The sequence below is a fragment of the Melopsittacus undulatus genome, chromosome 19 (assembly GCF_012275295.1).
Source record: "Melopsittacus undulatus isolate bMelUnd1 chromosome 19, bMelUnd1.mat.Z, whole genome shotgun sequence".
NCBI lineage: Eukaryota > Metazoa > Chordata > Aves > Psittaciformes > Psittaculidae > Melopsittacus > Melopsittacus undulatus.
This window is the reverse complement of record NC_047545.1, coordinates 4,017,974-4,037,643: the sequence shown is the minus strand read 5'-3', so window position 1 is coordinate 4,037,643 and position 19,670 is coordinate 4,017,974. Positions and strand designations below refer to the sequence as shown.

The 19,670-nt window shown below is 47.1% G+C and overlaps 1 protein-coding gene across 1 annotated transcript in view; it reads right to left on the bottom strand.

The window, feature by feature from the left end:
* Positions 1 to 300: 300 nt before the first annotated feature.
* Positions 301 to 19,670, bottom strand: part of DOT1L (DOT1 like histone lysine methyltransferase) — a 70,624-nt gene continuing 51,254 nt past the window's right edge. Inside the window, exons 18-27 of the mRNA XM_034070927.1 lie at positions 19,384 to 19,509; positions 18,196 to 18,677; positions 17,825 to 17,948; positions 16,922 to 17,068; positions 15,610 to 15,736; positions 13,671 to 14,284; positions 12,754 to 12,959; positions 11,917 to 11,981; positions 10,220 to 11,191; positions 301 to 9,094 (exon numbers count right to left, since the gene is read on the bottom strand). Coding sequence (XP_033926818.1) covers positions 8,514 to 9,094; positions 10,220 to 11,191; positions 11,917 to 11,981; positions 12,754 to 12,959; positions 13,671 to 14,284; positions 15,610 to 15,736; positions 16,922 to 17,068; positions 17,825 to 17,948; positions 18,196 to 18,677; positions 19,384 to 19,509 — 3,444 coding nt within the window. The 3' untranslated portion in view covers positions 301 to 8,513. The remainder of the gene's footprint in view (positions 9,095 to 10,219; positions 11,192 to 11,916; positions 11,982 to 12,753; positions 12,960 to 13,670; positions 14,285 to 15,609; positions 15,737 to 16,921; positions 17,069 to 17,824; positions 17,949 to 18,195; positions 18,678 to 19,383; positions 19,510 to 19,670) is intronic.

Genomic DNA, 19,670 nt, shown 5'->3' with positions numbered 1-19,670 from the left:
AAAACCCCACCTGAGGCCAGGAGCTGCATGAGCACTGGGTGCAATGGGGCTCATTTTAAGGCTCCAGCCTTTTGAACAGCATCTGAACACATCCATTTCCTTACACGAGTGGAGAAGCGCACCAGGACGCTAAACCCCATGAGCTGGGCTGTCCCCAGCTTCCCAGAGCTAAAGGCACTAAGTCAGGATGTGGGGGGGACACAGCTGCTGCCCCCAGATAAAGCCACATCCAGAGCCCCCATTTCCTTGCTGGTGCTGGCACCGGCCCTGCTGAAGCAGTGAAACGCCACAACAACGGTGTATTAAAATACAGACACTTTAATATAAAGACCAAACTTCAAAGCATCGTTTCAATTACAAATCAAGGTAAAGACACAAGAAATTAAGTGGAGGGAGGGGAGCAAAGAAAAAAACCCCTAACTCTTACATTGGGGAGAATTAGAAAGGCAGGGTGGAAATATATATATTATACATACATATATACACAGCAGAAGAATTTATTCTAGTTCTATGGAAGAATGAAAGGAACGATGGGACAACGGAGCAGGAGAAAACAAAACAACAACAACAAAAAGATAAATTAGGGGAAGTTTGAACTTTAAATAATTCAATTTAATAGACTAAAATTATATAAACTAATTCCTATTCCCTAGGAAACATCCCATTATCACTGCCCTAAGAAAACGGGGGGGGGGGGGTGTTAAAAAATCCACTGCACAATGGATTTCATTAGTAGTTAAAAGTTTACGAATCAATTCCTGAGCAACAGCAACCTCCTCATCTCCTGCATTCCCTATCCAGGGCCCACTCAGCATGGGCAGGCTCTCCCTCCTGCCCCCATGAAGTACAACAGAGACCTAAACAGTTGGGGTTTCATCTGAGACCAAAAGGATGGCTCAGCCCCTTCCTCCTCCTCAGCCCCACAACCAAAACCTCCCACAGGGATGGGGCTGCACCGGCAACACGAGCGCCTCGAGCAAACCAAGGGGTCCCAAGCATAAGAACTTCAGGGTTCGCATCCCAAACCTCGGCTGTTTGAGATGGGATTTTGGTTTTAACCACGGAAAACGTCAGAAACGGGGTGAAAACGAGCAAAAGCACTGCTGAAATGTTTCCCTTTGTGTCGTAGGTTTCAACCCTGAAGTTCCCATCTTTTCTTGCAATACTCAGTTTAAAAGCTACTTCTATATTTATAATGCATAAGGAGAAATAAAACATGGCACAAGACCGCCTTTACAAGTGGCAATCCATCGTTCAGTGAGAACCTGACATGCAAGCTATGGAGCAAAACAAAAGGAGGACAAAACCTCTGGAACAGCCATAAAAAAGTGGAAAACTCCTCCCGGGAGCACTGATCTGAGCTTCCCAAGCCCTTCCTGGGATGTCCCCTCAGTGCTGCAAGGATAGTTCACAAAAACACTGGAACACTGAATCATTTCTTCTCCCCAAACCATCACTTTCAAGCACGTTCTGGTTGGTTTGCAGTCCACTACAACATCCACCCCTTCCCCAAAGGAATCATTTACGTGGAGCTCCCACCACTTAATCCTCTTTGTGCTTTTGGCTCAGGCAAAGCAAGGAATCTGTCAAGAGCTGGGTGGGTTGGGGTAACTCCCTCCAAGAAATAAGCACACCCATAACGTTCAGGTTTCCAAACCCTGTACTAAAAGACTAACTTCAGTACAGGAAGGGGTTGTACCACCAAAGCCTCCTCCCATCCCATCAGTCCTAAGGAGCATCTTCTGCCATGGGAAGGGACAGTGACCCCGGGTGGGGGAAGCACCTTTGGTACCGTACCTGGAGGGGCTCAGCACCAGCTCCAGACCGGCCGAGGAAGGCAGGACCATGGAGGGGTCTGGGTCTGCAGGGGAGTCACCATTGGCAGCCCAGGGCCTTGTGCCAGTGTCCCCACAGGTGACAGTGTGGAGATGAGCTGCAGCCCAGCCACTGCATCCCACCAAACACATCACCTATCCCATGGCAGATGCCAGCTCCACACCCGCGGATGCTCCCCCTGCTCCGCAGCCGCTCCTCTCTCAGGGCTCTCCCAAGTGGAAACCAGAACAGGTCCAGGGAACAGAGGCTGCTTTCTGGATACAAAATCCCCATAGAATCAAACCATGCTGGTCCCTGGGGGTGACCCCGAGCTGCCCGTCCCTGGCCCCCGAACCCAGCGACCAGTGCGGATACAAGAGAATCCGAGGAGGTTGGGTTGGAAGGGACCTTTAAAGGCCACCTCACCCAGTCCCTGAAAGGAGGAGGTTGAAGAAGTGGCACCGAACCTCTCAGCAGGAAACTCTTGAAGGCACCTACACACACCCGGCCCCATGGCCAAGGGATACTGAAGCATTGAGATGTGATTCGGATGCAAAGGAAGAGCTCACCGAGCCTGAAACCTGCTGGGCAGATCTCCAGCAGGGAAGTTACCTGCTCAAGTACAAGTTGGGCTAAAGAAAGAAGAATGGGACTCAACAGTGACATTAACTGGGCTGGGTGAGCCTCAGCCCTGGAGATTTGACAGCTCCTGACTCACAGCACCAGTGACCGGTGGCTCTGTTACGTTCAAGTGATGCAGCCTCCCCGCCTGGTGCGTCTGCAGCCGTAGGTGCAACCACAGGTTCAGTCCCTACCAGCTCACCTGCATCCCCATAAGCACAGCCCATCAGCCAGTGCTGGCAGCCGGGAGTTCAGCTTCAGCCCAAGCGCAGCCAGCAGCAGGCTGAGCACAAACAGGGCACCAGAAGACAAAGCGGTTGTTGCCATTAGGAAGGAAGGAAATGAGATGGAAGCACAAGGTATTTCTCTGTTTCTCTGATCAAGCAGACACAAGTCCCTGCCATTGGAAGAAACCAGCTGGAGATGGTGCCACGCACATCCAGGATGTGCTGCATTCCCTGATGCTGGCATCTCCCCCTTCCTTCATGTCCTCCAGTAGCATCTTCCCACCTTCTCCCTCCTCTACATTAAAAGCAGAGCAATGGGACTGCTGGTGCCCCTCATCTCACGGCCAATGGAGGAATGATGAATGCACAGCAAAGAGCACATTGAGACCTGGTGCCTTTGGAGCCTCCCAGCCTGGTGGATCCCGGTGGACTGAGCCCAAAGCAGAGGCAGTGAATCCCCAGCCAAGAGCAGGGCTGGCTCCTGCCAGGCAGCAGCGGGAGCAGGCTTCGCTCAGCACAGGGCTCAGGAAGTTCCTTCTTCCCTCTTGGCAACGCACGTGCTCCGAGCTGTGTTGGAGCTTCCTGACACATCCCTGGCAGCAGCGGCACGGAGGAGAAGGGTTCTGTGCGACAGCCATGGGACAAGAGGACCCAGACAGGAGGAATTCCCTTTTGGAACTGGCTGCTCGGCTTTGACTTCTCGCAAGGATCTCCCATTATTGGAAACAGGGTCCAGAGTTCGGGCACAGCATTCCTACAGGAGGGTCAGGAGGGTCTCACTCTTGTAGCCATCTGGATCAGACCGCACCAGCTCAAAGCTCTTCTTTCAGCAGCCCTGATGAATGCTCTCCCCTTTTGCAGACAGAGGGGAAACGGGTTGAACCTGGCCAGGATTATGGCAAAGCAAGAGAAGATCGGGGAGTGTGGAACACCACAAATCCCTTGGCAGCATCTCTTGGATAACACAACCCTAAGACACCGGTCCCAGAACCTGCACTCGCCTGGTTCCCATCTAAGCACTGCTCCCCACAAGCGTTATCCCATGGGGCACCTTCCTGGAAGCACATCCTGGTGGGGATTATTACAAGGATTTAGACCGTAGCTGCCACACAATGCAATTAGTGCCAGGTGTAACCAGGCCTGACAGCTCCATCCTGCTCCCCAGACACCAACTGCTCAATTACTGTGAAGCTCAGGGCAAAGCTGAAGGGGAGCATGAAAGGTCCAAGGAATGCCAAATCTTGGTCCCTTTGCAGAAAAGGATCTGAAAAGCAGCAATTAAAAGCTTGGGTGCCCTCATCTTTCTCAGCAGGGATATAAATGATAGGGGGGAGACAGAAATAACACCGTTGCCCCTCCAGCAATTGCTCAGGCACAGCGTACCACGTTCAAGCCTTTAGAGACTGAGCATTCTGCCGCCTGCTGGGAAGGATGCTAAGGCAGCTCTGTGACTCCCAGTCACCCACGGAGCTGCAAGAAGCTGGAGCTGCCCAACTCCCAGCTGCAAAACATCTGGGTTACATTGTCTTCCTGGATTCCAGGACATAAACTGTGTATGGCTTCTACTAGAAGCTACTGGATGCTTCTCAGCTCTCACCCTCTGAGCATCTTTGCCCTTTTCCAGGTTTCCATCTCACTGTTAGTAACTCAGCAGGGCACGTCGCTGTCAAGTCCTCTCCCACATGCAAAGCAGAAAACGCTTCCAAACGGTCCCTAACTTCCCGGGCTATCCATCCCTTCCCATTCCAGCGAGCAAGGCGGCGCACTCAGAGCAACAATTTCCACGCACAAAGGCTTCCCATGGAAGACACACTTGGGAATCACCAGAAGAACTGCACTTTGTCCTAGATCTCCACTAAGATTGCCAGGGATGAGGTACAGAGGAAAGGGCCTCACTGAAATCTATAGGAGCTTGTAGAGTTCAAGGACCACTCTGGAATATGCCAGCAGCCGTTCCGCATGGAGCCAGGCAGCAGGAGCGAGCACACAAGGGAGCGTGCAGGGCAGAGGTCTTGTGCTGACTTCAAACCTGAGGCAGGAGTTAAGCAGCTATGAACATGTTCTTTGTGACCATGGGATGCTGTGACCCCTCAGAGCACAGGCCTGGCAAGAAGATGGTCCTCAAAGCCTAAACATCATTTTGCTGTTGCAATTCCCCTTCTTTGACTGTAGTTTCCTTTAGTGGTACCTGGTCCAGTCTGAACCACAGCCCAGTGTGATCTCTACTGAATGGATCATCCTCCTCCTCCCTTTGTGCACTCGAATAAATAAGTTTTTACAAGTTTACTGTGCATTGTACAATCTAAAAATAAATGAAATTAAAGTATATGAAATTTATATTTTTCTCATCACATCTCTATAAAATACAGCTGCTGCTCGGAGCAGCCCTTTCTGTACACAGAACACCAAGTCACAATACAAGAACTGCACCAGTCGGATGGTGTGGCAGCACATAGGCGAGATCGGGGTGTTTTTGTGAACTACCACTTAGACCTACTTAAAAGCAAGGAAATACAAAAGCAAAATGCACTTTGTCCATCAATGTACACGGCTGATCCATTTCTGACTCAAGTATCAAAACCCTATTAACAAAATACATTGTACTTGGAACAAAAACCAGCAAGCTGAGAAAATCTGCTACCTGCACCAGGACAGAAGCCCTATGTTCAGTCTTCCCAACGTTGTAGCAAGGGCCTGACCAATACCAGTGATCACACACCCTGTTCATATGCCAATGACATCCCAAAACAAGGTACCAGACTAGCTACCAAAATTCACAGTGACTTGAGTGCCACCAGCAATGGCAAATGGCCCAGTGAAGTAGTTTGAATGGGGCAGGACTTGGGATTTCTCCTTTCAAAGGTGCCTGAGCTGGTGGAGCTCACCTGGGCCACCCAAGGACTCTTAGCTGCCACCCCAGAGGGGAGCCCGAGTTCTGGTTGGTAATGAACACAGTTAAACCCCCCCCAGTTAACAGAACTCCAGTTAAAACGCAGCTTTAGTTAGAAGCCTGCCTTTCTCTGTAGCTCCCACTGCTGCAAACCAGATGGCTTTCGGCATATGAACAGAGGAAGGTGAATAAATAAACTGCAGACCCTTCTGAGAACTGGGTTTGGCATTGCTCAACCCTCCAAATTCAGCACCAAGGATTCAAACTAGAGGCACAGTTCTGACGGATGAAATAGCACCGAGAGGAGGCTCTTTACATCTCTGCTGGTGTGCCAGTCCTTTATTCATCAGAAAATTTAATAATAAGTTGTGTTTATGATTCTAGGTGGAATAAAATAAGTCAAAATTGTTTTCACTTTAAAAAAAAGATAAATACCTTTATCTAAACTATCAACAATACAAACTGGAGCTTTAAGCATTTCTTTTGCCTTTTTTTTGTCTTTTTTTTTGTTTTTTTTGAACTCAGATTCACAGTAAATCTTTTTTCTGTCGTTTAGGTCTTTTTATGGTTTTATTTTGTCCAGTAGTAAGAGAGTAGAAACCCCTGCACAGGCCAGGTGAGCACCTTTCAGTGGAAGCCGAGTGAAGTTGGTCCACGTTGTCCTTGCATAGGTCACATTGGGTTGAGGTAGAAATCCTAGTTACCTGCACAACAGGAGGAGAGGAAGAGACTCATCTAAATAAAAGACAAAACTCTACCATGTGTTAGATGTGTCAATCATTTCTACACTGCTCCAAGACCTTGCCAGCCAGCAAAGGAGGAGCAACTCTTGTCCCAGCCGCAGTTAGAAAGGATGCCTCCAGGAGCAGCACACGGCCCCACAGCACATTTTAAGCTTTCATAGAATGGTTTGGGTTGGAAGGGACCTTAAAGCTCATCCAGTTCCAACCCCCTGCCATAGGCAGGGACACTTTCCACTGGAGCAGCTGCTCCAAGCCCCTCCAACCTGGCCTTGAACAGTGTAAGCACATTGAACTCTGTCCTCCCATGAAGGACTTTGAGGTGGGGAAAATAAGTACCTCCCCCAACCCCCTGCACTTCACCTTTTCCTAGCCCACACTAATCTGCTTTGCATTTTGTATTACCCTGGGACAGAAGCAAAGCAGTTTAGCCCCCGATCCCAGAGTTCAGCCTTAGTTCACCAAGGACTTTGAGCACAGTAATCACACCAAAGTCAATGAACTGCGCAAGTATTTGACCTATGTTCAAGAGTGACAGAGCAGGACCACAGCTACAGTCCATGTGCCACACATCATCTCCTGGTAGCAATGTTTCTGTTGCTTTGCTCCATGGGCCAGCTTTGTCACCCAGCTACTTTGCTCCATACGTCACTTTTGTGCCTTGCTTATTCTGCTCAGAAGCATTTTGTGACAGGGCCCATCACATGGATGGCAGAGTCTAGCCCAGTATAACCTCACTTCCAGGTAAGACAACTGCTTCAGCACAAGGCTTTCACGCTGTTCTCACCTGAGTGTCACAGATACAAACCCCTCCTTGCCCCTTCTCCCCCATCTTGTTTCTATTCAGGGTCGTTCAAGCCCCTTCCACATCACACTGTTGCTCTCTGCTGGCACGCAGGGACCACGTTACTCAAAACTCAGCCTCACTTCCTTGTATGGAAGGAGGAATTAATACTTACATGCCTCACAAAAGCCTAATGAGGATTTGTTTGTGTCTGTGGAGCAATTTGATGATGAAGACACTATAGACAAGGCACAGTCAAAAGAATCTCTCAGGTATATATTGTAATTGAGTCATATACTTTATAAGTGGCAAAGAGTATTCAACCATCAATTGTATGTAGCTTTGGTATCAGAGAACAGCAACAACATATAAAGACCTACAAGAAAAGCACGGAGCAAGCCCTGGGGCCTAACAGACCGATTTCACTTTGCAAGCACAAGCTGTTACATCAGGATGCCACAGAGGATTTCCATTAACAGACCCCAACTCTGTAGTGGTGCACTTTATTCTGGAGTTGCTCTAAAGACATTGAAATACCTGCTTCAGTAAAAATGCACACAGTCTCCAGAACCCCTCCTCTCTTCTGCAGCCCCAGCCTTTATGAAGCACGGAGCACAGTTAACCCTGAACATTCCCTGTGTTCTCATTCACAGTGTACTCAGTAAGCCAGTGATTGCCAAGTAAGGATAAACAGAGCATCTGGTGAGCTGGTGACTCTCAGCCCTTGCAGGCAAGCCCAATGAAGCGGTAGCACACAGATAAATCACAACCCTTTGCTACTTGCGGTTGTGTTTGCCACTGATGCAGGGGGCACATGTAGTGCGATGCAAGACCAGTGCATTTGCTCTGCAAGACAAAGCTGCAGCTCGTGAACCAGAGATTTTTAACTCTGTGGTTCTTTAGAGCAGTTGTTACTGAGTGGCAGTAAAACCAAGACGACCACATGGCCACAGAGAGTCACAAAGCAGCACCACCAGGCAGCCTAACGCTACTGCAGACGTGGACGTGGGGAGATGCAACAGTCTGTGTCAGAAGGCAAGGAGGGAGGGGGGAACAGGCAACAACCACTTCCAGTAACTGTAAAAACCATACATAAAAATAGACATTTCCTCTTGATTCCTGATCTTCAAAATAAACATTTTCATGAAGTGATCTCAACCTGAACATAATCCTCATGTCAGACAAGACAGACCAGAGATATTGTGAGCACTCCTTGTCGAGAAATCCTGACTCCCAGAACAGAGAGCATCAAGACTCTCCATCCTCTGCCATCAGCTCATTTGCTTCCCACATTCGAGATGTTTTCCTTTCCCAGAGCCCATCCCCAACCTCTCTCTGAAAAGCAAGAAGCATCATTCAGCATCTTGTACAGAACTCCTCTTTTGTTCGCTCTAGCCTTACCTTACAAAATAAGAACTGTTAGCTAAGCAAGCTCTTTATCGTGGCTTAACCCCAGAAAGGTGCGAAGCATAAGGAGGCTGCATGCCAAGTGTGACCCACAGAGCGGCCGTGCCAGCAGCGTTGGACTGCGTGATCATGGGCGCGGACTGTGCCAGCGCCAAACGGGGCAGAGGCGGGTGATGGACTGTAAAGGAGGGGCGGGAGGTTTTGTGCTGGAGAGAAGCTAGCTTAATAGACAAAGAAGCGTTAGCAGGTTGGACAGAAGCAGCAGAAGAGGGTGGCAAAAAGGCTTCACCAGGTGGGATGGATGGCAGGTTCTGCAGAAGCGCAGGCTCGGAGTTAGAAGCGAGCAATGGAGGAGGTGGGGGCAATGAAACGTTAGGAGGGGGATGGAAAACAGATTGCACTGGCGCTCTGTTGAGGTGCTGAGCAGATCTAGTCTCACTAGATGTTACTAAATTAGAGGAAGGGGGTGGGAAGGATGAGGATGAGGTGCTGGCAACAGCCTGCAGAGGGTTTAAGCTTAGCACTGTGCTGCTAGAGACAGCACTGCTGCTGAAACTGGCTCCAAACTGATGAGGAGAGGAGGCAGAAGGCACCGCATGGTTAAAAATACCTGCAAACAGGAGAGAAAAACTCAGCTTCAACAGATGGGCTTTGTACAGTCTCAAGTGACAAGAGAAACAAAACCAAAAAGAAAAATAAAAAGAAAAAAAAGCAAAATCAAAATAGTTACAGCCCCATACAAAAATATGCAGCATGAGAAGGTAGCAAGCAATGAGAGATAATGGTGCAGGCCAGGAGGTACAAAAGATTTCACTTACCTTTCCTACTGCCAACCTCTAAATGCCACGAGGAAAAATGGTCAGACCCAAGAACTGTCAGTTCTATACCACACAGGTAGACTTTTGATGAGATTACGTGGTCTTTAGAGTTGCTTATCTGGAGACTCAAATTGCTGCTCTTCCCTCCCCACCCTCCTGCTTTCCCACTTACAGGAAAGCAGAGGGGAGATTGTATTTCCACAGCAAATCTACGTGCTGAGAGATGTGAGAGTTAGGATTTCCCGACATGGTGCCTGAATGATTATGGACAGGTAAGAAAAACTGCCTTGGACACTTAGTAACGGCAGGTTCAGACTATCTTCTAGTCCTGCCAGCTTGTCTCCGGTTTGGGCCACAGAAGCCAAGCCTGTGCAGAATTCCAGAAGTGCAAGGTGCATATGGCATTGCCCTTCCTGGCAAAGAAATGCTCTTCATGTCCATTCAAGAGCCAGAATGCTACGCAATTCCCAACACCATCTCCTCTGAAGAGGCACTGATGTTTTGCTCTTCCTGGATCATGCTAATTCCATTCAAGGCCTAATCTCAACCTTTACTCAAGTTGCCAAGTTAGAGATCCCCAACTTGGTACCAGGACAAGTTAAATCTTTTACCTGCAGGCAGACCCAAGCTGCTTCCAACACAGCAACATCTGAACAAGCATACATTATGAAATCACAAAGTCTGGGTGTATTGTTTCATTAAAGGTGATACAACAAGCTCATCTAGTAGACAAAGCTCATGAGATTTCACTGTAGGGAACTGAACTCATCCTAGCATTTCCAAGAGATAGAGAAGAGTGGTTATGTGGGACAGATCTGCTTCACATCCTGCAGAAATGAAAGGGTTTCACCCCTGGAGAGGCAGTGTCAGACTTTCCTTTAGGCCCTGTCTTATACCAGAGAAAGAGTTCTGCCTACCTCCAACTGTTCCACCTGTAACCCCAGGAGAGAAGTTCCCCATAGTGTGAGAATTAGTCAGTCTGGTTGCAGCTGATGACACGTGGACCAGACTGGCAGCAGCTGGCATTGAATTAAATAAGGACTGCAATACTGAGGAATTTGTCACCGAGTTGAGGTTTGCTTGCAAGGCCATGGGGCCGAGGGGGAACTGTGATCCAGTGGTCAAAGTGTTTAGGAAAGGATGGTGCGTCTGAACAGAAGATGCTGGGTTGCCTGCTGAAGAAACAGCAGTAGAAAGGCTTTTCCCATTCAGAAGGCCACCAGAGGAAACAGCAGCAGAAATGAAAAGGTTGTGGCCATTTTTGAACTCCACATCTCGGTCCCGTCCTTTGCCAACCTTTCCGTTATGCTGCAAAGAGTTTTTGTCTGCAGAACCCCCAGTGCGGATGCTGATCTCGTTGATCTCTTTGCCTTTGACCCCTGCCCGATTTAAGTCTTCTCCTTTCGTGCTGCTGAGGCCTTCGAGTTGCCTCTTGTTCAAGAAAGGATTCGTTTCCGATACCCCCACATCTTTGCTTCGCTGTGACTGGAAACCCAGGGTGCAGTTGGAAGTCGTCACATCTGAAGCCTTATGTGGAAGAGAAGCACCATCGATAAAGCTGTGTAAACCCATGTCACTTGACAGTCCACCATTGTATGGAAAGCCATTAGTGGAGTTTGTACTGGGGCTGAGCCCATCTGTCCCGGAGGAGGGCATGGCAATGCTTTTCCTGGGGTGTGCTGTGATCTTGGCATCCATGGCAAAGCTGTCCTCAGTGGAGGGCCTGAAGGCAAACAGCGAATTCTGGCTCAGAGATGAAACCGACTGCAAGGGACTATCTGTAGTTTTGGTCAGGTTGATGTCAGATATTGGTGAAAAAGTAGATTTCCATTTACTGCTGTTCATGCTCTCGTTGCTTTGTGCTTGTTTCCTCCCAGCTAAGCTGCCACCTAGTTTGGGAGAAGAGTTGTAAGTGTCAAAAACCATCATGCACTGAATCTGCTCATTAAGAACAGGGGTTTAATTTTTCTATCAGTCAGTAATTCTATTTGGGATCCAAAGGCAGAAATATCTGTGAAGTCACCTTAAAGTTCTTAAAATTTACTTTAATGCTCAGAAGAAGTTCGAGAATCACAGACCTTAAATCTCCTCCAGCTCCAACCCCTGCCACAGGCAGGGACCCCTTCCACTGGAGCAGCTGCTCCAAGCCCTGTGTCCAACCTGCCCTTGAGCACTGCCAGGGATGGGGCAGCCACAGCTTCTCTGGGCACCCTGTGCCAGCTCCTCAGCACCCTCCCAGGGAAGAGCTTCTGCCTAAGAGCTCAGCTCAGTCTCCCCTCTGGCAACTTAAAGCCATTAAAATCTTTGATTTACCCCAGCCAAGGGAAACCATGTCCCAGATCTGTACCCAGGTCTCCACACTAAACTTGATGCCATACAGGATGCTGAGCTACTTCTTTGTATTTCTTTGTATTACAGATCCCTCTCCAAACCCTCAGTCAGTGAAAAACCCTGGTCAGAGCTTTGAGGACCTGTGATTACAGAAAGAACTAATCCCCAGTCTGTAAATCAGCAACACAGAGCACAGAAGCTCCTGCTACTGACAGCTTCAGCCAGAGGCAGACACCCATGCCCAAGCCCATCCATTACGACAACTAGCACTCCTCACACCTACCATTTTCAACAGTCTTCTGTGGAGATTTGCTTTCCAATGAGATTGTTGCAATTTTCCTCTCAATTCTAGTGGGAAAAGAAAAAGATTATAGCACTCACTGCAGACCTTTTGTTGCACGTCGCTCTCGTAACGTGTCTTCCTCATGTTCATGCCTTAACAGTTGATTAGAGTACAAAAAGCCAAGTCATCTAGATAGTTCCATGTTACTAAAGGAGCTTAAAAGCATTAAAAAAAATCCACCACAAACTTTAAGTAGAAGCTATTAGAGAATCACTGCTCTTTGCCAAGATTAGTGCACGTTTGGAGCACTTCATTGTTGCTTTTCTTTCACAACAAAAGCAGGTTGTTGCTCCTGTTTCTATGAAAGTGGTTACTTTTCCAGTACCTTAAACAAGGAAAAAAATGCACCCCACAGGCAGGCAAAGGGTGGTGAATAATCAATTTGCAGAGCAATGTATCAACCAGCACTTTGGGGCAGGAAGCAAAGAGTTTGGAATCAAGCTGAAACTGGAAATAAGCAGGAGACAGACCCATAGTTAAAGATAACACACACAGCCTCAGTACTGCCACAAAGCAGTGTAGTAAAAATGCATTTCTACACTAATTCTTCTCGAGGCCAGGCTGTCAACCTTGCAAGCACAGCAACAGCTCCCACCTTCAAGCCCTACTTCCTAAATACCTTCCCTATTCACAGTTTCAGCCACATAAGAGGCTTGGCATAATGGAATCAGACTCCAAGCAAAGGGAACAAAGGCGGCTTAGCACACCTCTCCATTTAGAGCACCATTATCACCTCCGAGAGAAATCTCATCCTGAAACCTTTCCCTGGGTATTCACCTGCTGCTGTTGTGCTCATCTTCAGATCCCTGCTCTTCATCTGACGTTAGAGGAGAGTAATGAACACCATTGGTCTGAAGCAGGGGCTTTTCCTTTTTCAGTACCGGGGGCTGGTCATTGTCCTGGTAAGGAACAGGAGAGTTCTTCAGGGAGTTTTCAGGAGAGGAAATGGCTGTTATTTCTAAAGGCTGGTTAATGTTATTGACCTGGGCAAGAAGGAAAGAAAGCAGTTACAGATGAGAGCATCCCTTTAAAAACAAAGTATCTTACTAAGGGTATTAATACCAGGCTTAACTTGCCCAGCTTTAGGATGCAGCAACAGCTGCTTGTTTAGCACTGCTGCTGTTCACCATCCTGCACTAAAACCTGGGAGGAAAGCTTCAACATAGCAGAAAACCAGCTAATTTTCATTCTTTGCTTTTTGTGTTTTAACACAGAAATGAAAACATGGGGTAATCACATTTCTTCTCAAACTACCACTGCAGGACCAGATGAACACAACTTGTATAGCTGGCTTAATTATGCAAGAATGCCATATGCTTCTGGCACTCGTAAGCTATTTAGTCACTCTTAGTTTAAACTATTTTCAAAATATTTAACCTAGAGCCTAAAAAACCAACTTCACTGCAGAAACAAGGTCTGTGTCCTAAGGGAAGAGTATTACTTTTGATTTTCAATGCTCTGTCAAGCAAAGAACTCCTTGAAGATGTTCTCCCTATACAGAAATAGCTCCCCAACTTTTCAGCAATTCCCTGGCCTCTCAGGAGGGCCATTTTCACACAGCCTCTTCACACCAGGTCTAGCTACTTTACATAACAGCCTGGGAGTACACCAAGGAATAGCTGAGGCTTATTTCCAATTCCAAGAGCCTTCCCAAGCCCTTATCTCTTGCTAGAGCTCTTCCTTCCTGCCCTTACCATGGAGTTGATATTGAGCGGTGAACCTGACGGTTGTGTAAAGAGTCCAGACACAGTAGGTAAGGATTTGCGTTTAGGGGAGACCCCGGAGTTCCCGCTGAGATTCCCAGTGGAGGATCTCTTCCGCCGGCCTCGCTTCTTCCCATCCTGCGCGTGTGCTTGGCCACAGTCCAGCCGAGCGCTCGTGGGCAGAGGACTGTGCTTGTTGGAAGGGGATTGTTTTACATGTCCTGTATTAGGAGAGATTGTAAAGATGATTCTTCTCTTGGCCTCGTTCTCAGGATCTGAAAACGCTGCATCAGACTGAAGATCCCCCTTTGTTCCTTCGGCAAACATCTTCTGAGCATCTGCATATTGCAATACCCCTACCAGGCTCTGGGATGTGCCATTTAACCTGGGGCTTGTTGAGTGCTGGTGAGCAGGGGAGTTTTGCCCAGAGTTCCTTGACTGCATCATTAGCAAAGGATGTTGTGGAGTGGAACTCCGAGACCCTACTGAGTTAAACAGACTCCCAGAGTCGTCCAGAGCTGCCTGATCAACACTATGGTTAAGATGGGCTGGGCTGTTTGTAAGATTTCCATTGACTGCCACGGAGCCAGAAGAGTAAGAAAAACCTGTTGGAAGGGAAAGTATACATCATTGCTTCTGCTGAGCGACAGTTCACAGTGCTAGATTTCTGGGATGACTGGGAGTGCTTTCAGCTCTACCTCCAGGAGATCAGCAGACACAGGAAACTCAAAGCTGCTTTTTACACAGCACAGTTGAGAACATGGCTCTGTGGGCTGGTGGCTTCAGTTAGGGATTAATGATTTGCTCTATTCTTTTGCCAGTTCAGGAAAATTCATGTGATGTGTAAAGATATCCTATGCTCTACCTCTTTTTAAAAGGGAATTCAAGTGTAAGCTGAACTATTATACTCTTGAAATCAGGGCTTCTCTACTCTCAAATCCTTCCTATCGTCAAGGAAATAGATGGCCAAATTCAATGTGTTCCCTTCCCCCCAGAAGAAGGGACTTGGTCATCCACACAGCTCACTTCTTTCTCTAAGTTAAACAAAAGGCTGTGGTTTAGGAAGTGACAGGGGATCTTCAGAGACACTGTGGCAGCAGAAATGCCATGAGAGGAAGGTTGGAAAGGGAATGAAGTGTTTGTCGTGGTGTATCATAAATGGGTTCAGTGCTCTACTAAGGCCTGTCTCTGGGCTAAGTGGAAGGGGGAGAAGGAAACATGGTGTTGGTTTATAACAAATGGGGTTTTAAATACTTCATTGGTTGTATAGAAAACTGCAGCCAAGCCCTCCTTTGCAAAACAGATGCTAGAAACAACACAAGCCCCTTGAGGTGGTAAACATCAGGAACACATGCATGTTCTGATGAGGGATCAGCTGTACAGTAACTTCTGGATGCTAGAGCCTACTTTGCCTGGTCCACAACATTCCCATATCCTGAATAACTAAAGGCCACAATTTCATCAGATGAGCAAGTTCAGAAGCAGTGTCTGCACTCAAGGTATCTCTATCTTCTCCCATTCAACCTTTCTTCCTACCCAGATACTTGTGCCTTTACAACTGCTCACGAGGCACCAGTGTGACCTGCATCACAAAATTAATTCTGACATTAAAACCTCACTGTGTAAAATAAAACTTCTAAAGCCAGATCATCAGCTCATAGCAGAGCTACATAACACCTCACTGGTTTGCCACATCCTAAAGGCAGGAATCTCTTAATCCACATAGAAGAATATGCAAAAAGCAATTATTAATGTACACTGCAAGGAGCTGCAGTTCAGTTAAAGGCACGTCAGACCAATCCTTTATGCCAGAATGCATCTAAGTCTGGTTACAAACCCCACATTTCTCTAGCATGGAGTGACCTGACAAGAAATGCTCGGGGGTGCTGTCCCCACAGACAGGGCACCTGCGTGCAGGTAAGGCTGTTACCTGAGGTAGCCAAAGCCAGTGGCTTGTTTCCAGCAGCATTGCTTACGCCATTATGAGAACTAGCACCAATCTGCTTTTCAAGTGTCGATGAGTCTCTACTCTGGTGAACTGGGCTAGGTGTGCTTCTCTGGGGAGAGAAACAGGCATTTTAGTACAGGAAGTATACTCAAAAGTCAACAGTTTAAGCCAATTTCACATGCAATAGTAGATCGACCAAGTGCTTCTACATCCTAAATATCCCAGATTTTGCTTATTTTGATAAAAGCATCAGTCAACATGTTATAGGACAAAAATAAATACTGGGATTAATTATACTGCAACAGCATCTAGCACATGGCAGATACCATGCAGATAGAGGGAGTGCAGGCTCATCATCCCAGGAAGTTTAGACTCAGGACAGCACTGCAGAGTTCACTGCTTCACAGGCAGCCAAAAAGGAAACAAACGGTTGTACCATGTCTCCAAGCCAGTGCACACAAAGTTCCCCAAAACAAACCCAAAGTGAACATGGAATGCATCAGGCTGTGCTCTCTGGTACACAAGCAGTGTTTTCCTAAAGCAGGCAAAGCAACTGCGATATGGTTGCCTGAATAAACTATGTGCTGAAGTGAAAGACCCCACCCAGAGATAACACTGTCTCTGAGGACACACACATTCTGCTCACAGCTGGGCAGATTCTAGTTCTGCTAAAAGCACAAGTCTTCAGCTGGGAGAAGATAATGAAGCAAACACTTCTCAGTTCTCTGCTGGGAGAAACTGGACCAGGTTTCTCAAACTCTTCTGCCACTGAGTGGTACAGACTTCGTAGGATTTCAAAAACAGATGCCCCAGAAGCTCTTTATCTGCTCTGTTGCTACAGAGCAGTCACTCACACATTAGGTATTGTAGCCTCAAGGTGCTATTCGAGTTCATCCTGTTACAGACAGCTTTAAGATGACCAAACTGAGGCAGAAGAATTTGTCTCCCAGGGCCATGCAAGAAGGCAGGGGTTAAGAACAAACTGACATGTGCGATTCTCTGCTTTCACTGCCACAAACTCCCAGATTCTGTGCCTCTTCCACCATTTAAGACTAGGTTCACTTGTGGCAGGTACTTTATTTTCCTCCCTAGCAAACACCACCACCCCACAGTCACATGAGAAGAAAAACCTACAGAATGACCAAGAGCCAAGAGGATGCATCCCAACAGCAGCCTCCCCCAAAGCATCACAGTCAAGGTTAACAGCCCACTAAGGATTCTGGTGAACAATACCCCCTTACTCCCCACTGTGATTTTAGTTAGGGATGGAAAGTGTTGACAATCCCTTACTCACCACCTTCTCAACACGGCTAGGTAGGACTACGCTGGCCAGAGGGATACTAACAGGGAGTTTATTGGGCTGCACTGTGCTGAGAGGAATACTGATAGGTAAGCTGGTGATAGTTTCTCCATTACTCACAGAGGTTCTCTCTCTCAAAACCTGTAAATGCAAAAGAAAAAGGAACATTCTTAACCACATGCTGTTACTAAAAGACTTTTTAAACTACCTGTAACCTGCTCATTTATATCCCCTCCCCCTCTTAAAGAATTACAGGGTGAATAGCAATGACAATATAGCAAAGACAGGGCATGCATGGAGCAGCTTTGTTACCAATATCCAACAGCACACAAGTATGTAAATTCAAGCTACTTCTGGCCCCAAACATAAGGAAAAAGATGCCTTAGGCAAACTCATTTCCTAGTGCTGTTGTAAGAGCTCTGTGAAAAGCAGAATTCGTATCTTGAGGCCCTCTGTACGCAGAAAATGTAGTAGCCAAAAATATCTCCATGCTATCCTATTAGAGGGCACCTGCTTGCTTTGAAATAAGCACCAATACGATTCATGGCTGGAGCAATTCAATGGACAAATTTTTGCTATTTCTAGTTTTGTAACTAAGAAAGAAACGACTTTTCAAGTTCATAGAGACACACCAGATCAGAAAGAAGTCCTACTGCATTACTGGTGCAGTTTGTCTACAAACCAGTAGCTCAGAGGTAAGCACATCTTTCATGAGCACGGTATTCTCTTCCTCTGGCCAGCAATATTCTGCTGTATCACACGTACTGTATTTTGTGTTATTTCCCATGCCAAGCAGAGCACAGAAAGGAGAGGGCCTGCATTCCCTAATTTGGCCAACTTCTTCCTTGTTCTACCAGGTGTAACATCTCTGACCCTGAGCACAAGCAGCTCGCTCACCTTCTCGCCTGCAACTGGTAAGGCCGCTGGGGAAGAGGGCCGAGTTTCCTGTGGACTCAGCTTTATGCCATTTGAAATACCAGGGCTTGGGTATGTAAGGCCATTCTCTTTGACATGGTCAGCTCTGGAACACAGATGTAGGATCGTTAGACTACAAAAGTGAATGACTTCTGTAAGGAATTCCTGTACGAAACTCCAGGCACTGTCAGTACCACCTTATTTCCCCTATCAGCTGGGTTTCTGGAAACAAAACTTCAAATAGCTTATTAATCTTCACTTTTAAACATATTTTTCCACAGTCCCAATAAACCCCTGTAATTAAAACAAGCAATTACCCCTCCTTTCCCAACCTAGGAAGTGATCACTCTCACCTCTGTATCTCATTAGCTGTTGCTTTTCCATTGACTCCGTGGTCTTGATTCAAGTGTCTCCTTAGTGCGATTTTAGCTGGGGAAAACCTGGTATAGTCAGGTAAGGACAAGCTTGTCATCTTGTCTGCCTTCTGTCTGCTGCTGTGATTTGGGGTACATGGAACTATTTCTTGGTCCAGGTGAGAGGTTGTGTACTGAGGGGTGTTCTGCTTGGAAGAGGGCCTGCTAAAGGCGTTGTGAATTTCATAGGGAGTAGCATGGCCGTTCATGGACAGTTCAGGGCTCATGCCGTTGATGTGGGGCATAGGAAACTTGGAGCATTCCAGCTCCAGTTGGAACCTGCCATGATCAGCCTCAGGATCACGGCTCAAATGGGTTTTATTGTGTAGCTGTACTGACAGGGACTCGTCAGACGGTGTGTATGATTTCAGTTGCATAAGCTCTTGCTGCCTTTGACTCTTCTCAAGTTCCACAATGCTGATCTTTAAATGAAGAGGAAGACAATGATTAAAGACCACACTTAGCAATTTTAACACATTATGGAGCTTTGCCTCCATATGTTTCTCAGGAAAAGCAGCCCCATTTCTGGGAACAACAGACCCGAAATTTGAGAAACAGATTTCAAGATGCTGATCAGAGCTTGTGACCAAAAGGCACAGGTAAGGGCTCAGAGCTTCTCAGAAAACACTCTTCAGATCGTAAATGCAAACATAAAATAACCCCAACTATATACAGACAGTATGGACTAGCCCAGTATTGCCAGTCAGTGAAGGAAACAGTCACTCCATGTCAAAGTACCTCACAGCAAAAGAAAAGTTCTTAGACACAGGAGTGTCATTTCTTTTCACTGTGAGAAGTGACATTCTGTGGGAACTGATTCCTGAACCAAGACATCAGAGCACACATGGAAACAAACAAGACCTGCTTTTAAATTATACTTCACGGTAAAGCACGATTCTTTCTTCCACAGCATGACCAAGGAATGAGGTTGTAGCATCTACTTCCCTTAAACATTATCCACCTCTTTTTCAAGTTGACTAAAATACTCTAATAGAAAGATTAATCTGGAGCAGGAAGAAACCATCTCTCTTCTCCTTTAACATCATATTTAGTCACATACCCTTAACCATCCCATTGCTCAAGAGCTACCCCAAGTTGGTGGCTCTACATTTGTTTCTTGCTCTCTACCTGCAATTCCAAACAGTGCTTTTGTTTCTCAGAAATCTGATTCTTCAATGCCTGCTTCTCTTTCAGCAAGTTCTCCAGTGACAATGTTGACCAGTCCAGCTTCAGCTCTTCACACCGTGCCTTAAGCTGCAAGGACACAGGATAAACAGGTCAAAAGACAATTTTCTCCACACCACCCAAGGTGCAAGCTGAAAGCCAGGCACCTTCCAACTGGATGTAAGCAAGAAGCTTCTTAACCCACTGAAAGCTCCTCTCAGCTTAAGCCAGGCACCACCTGTGGTCCCCAC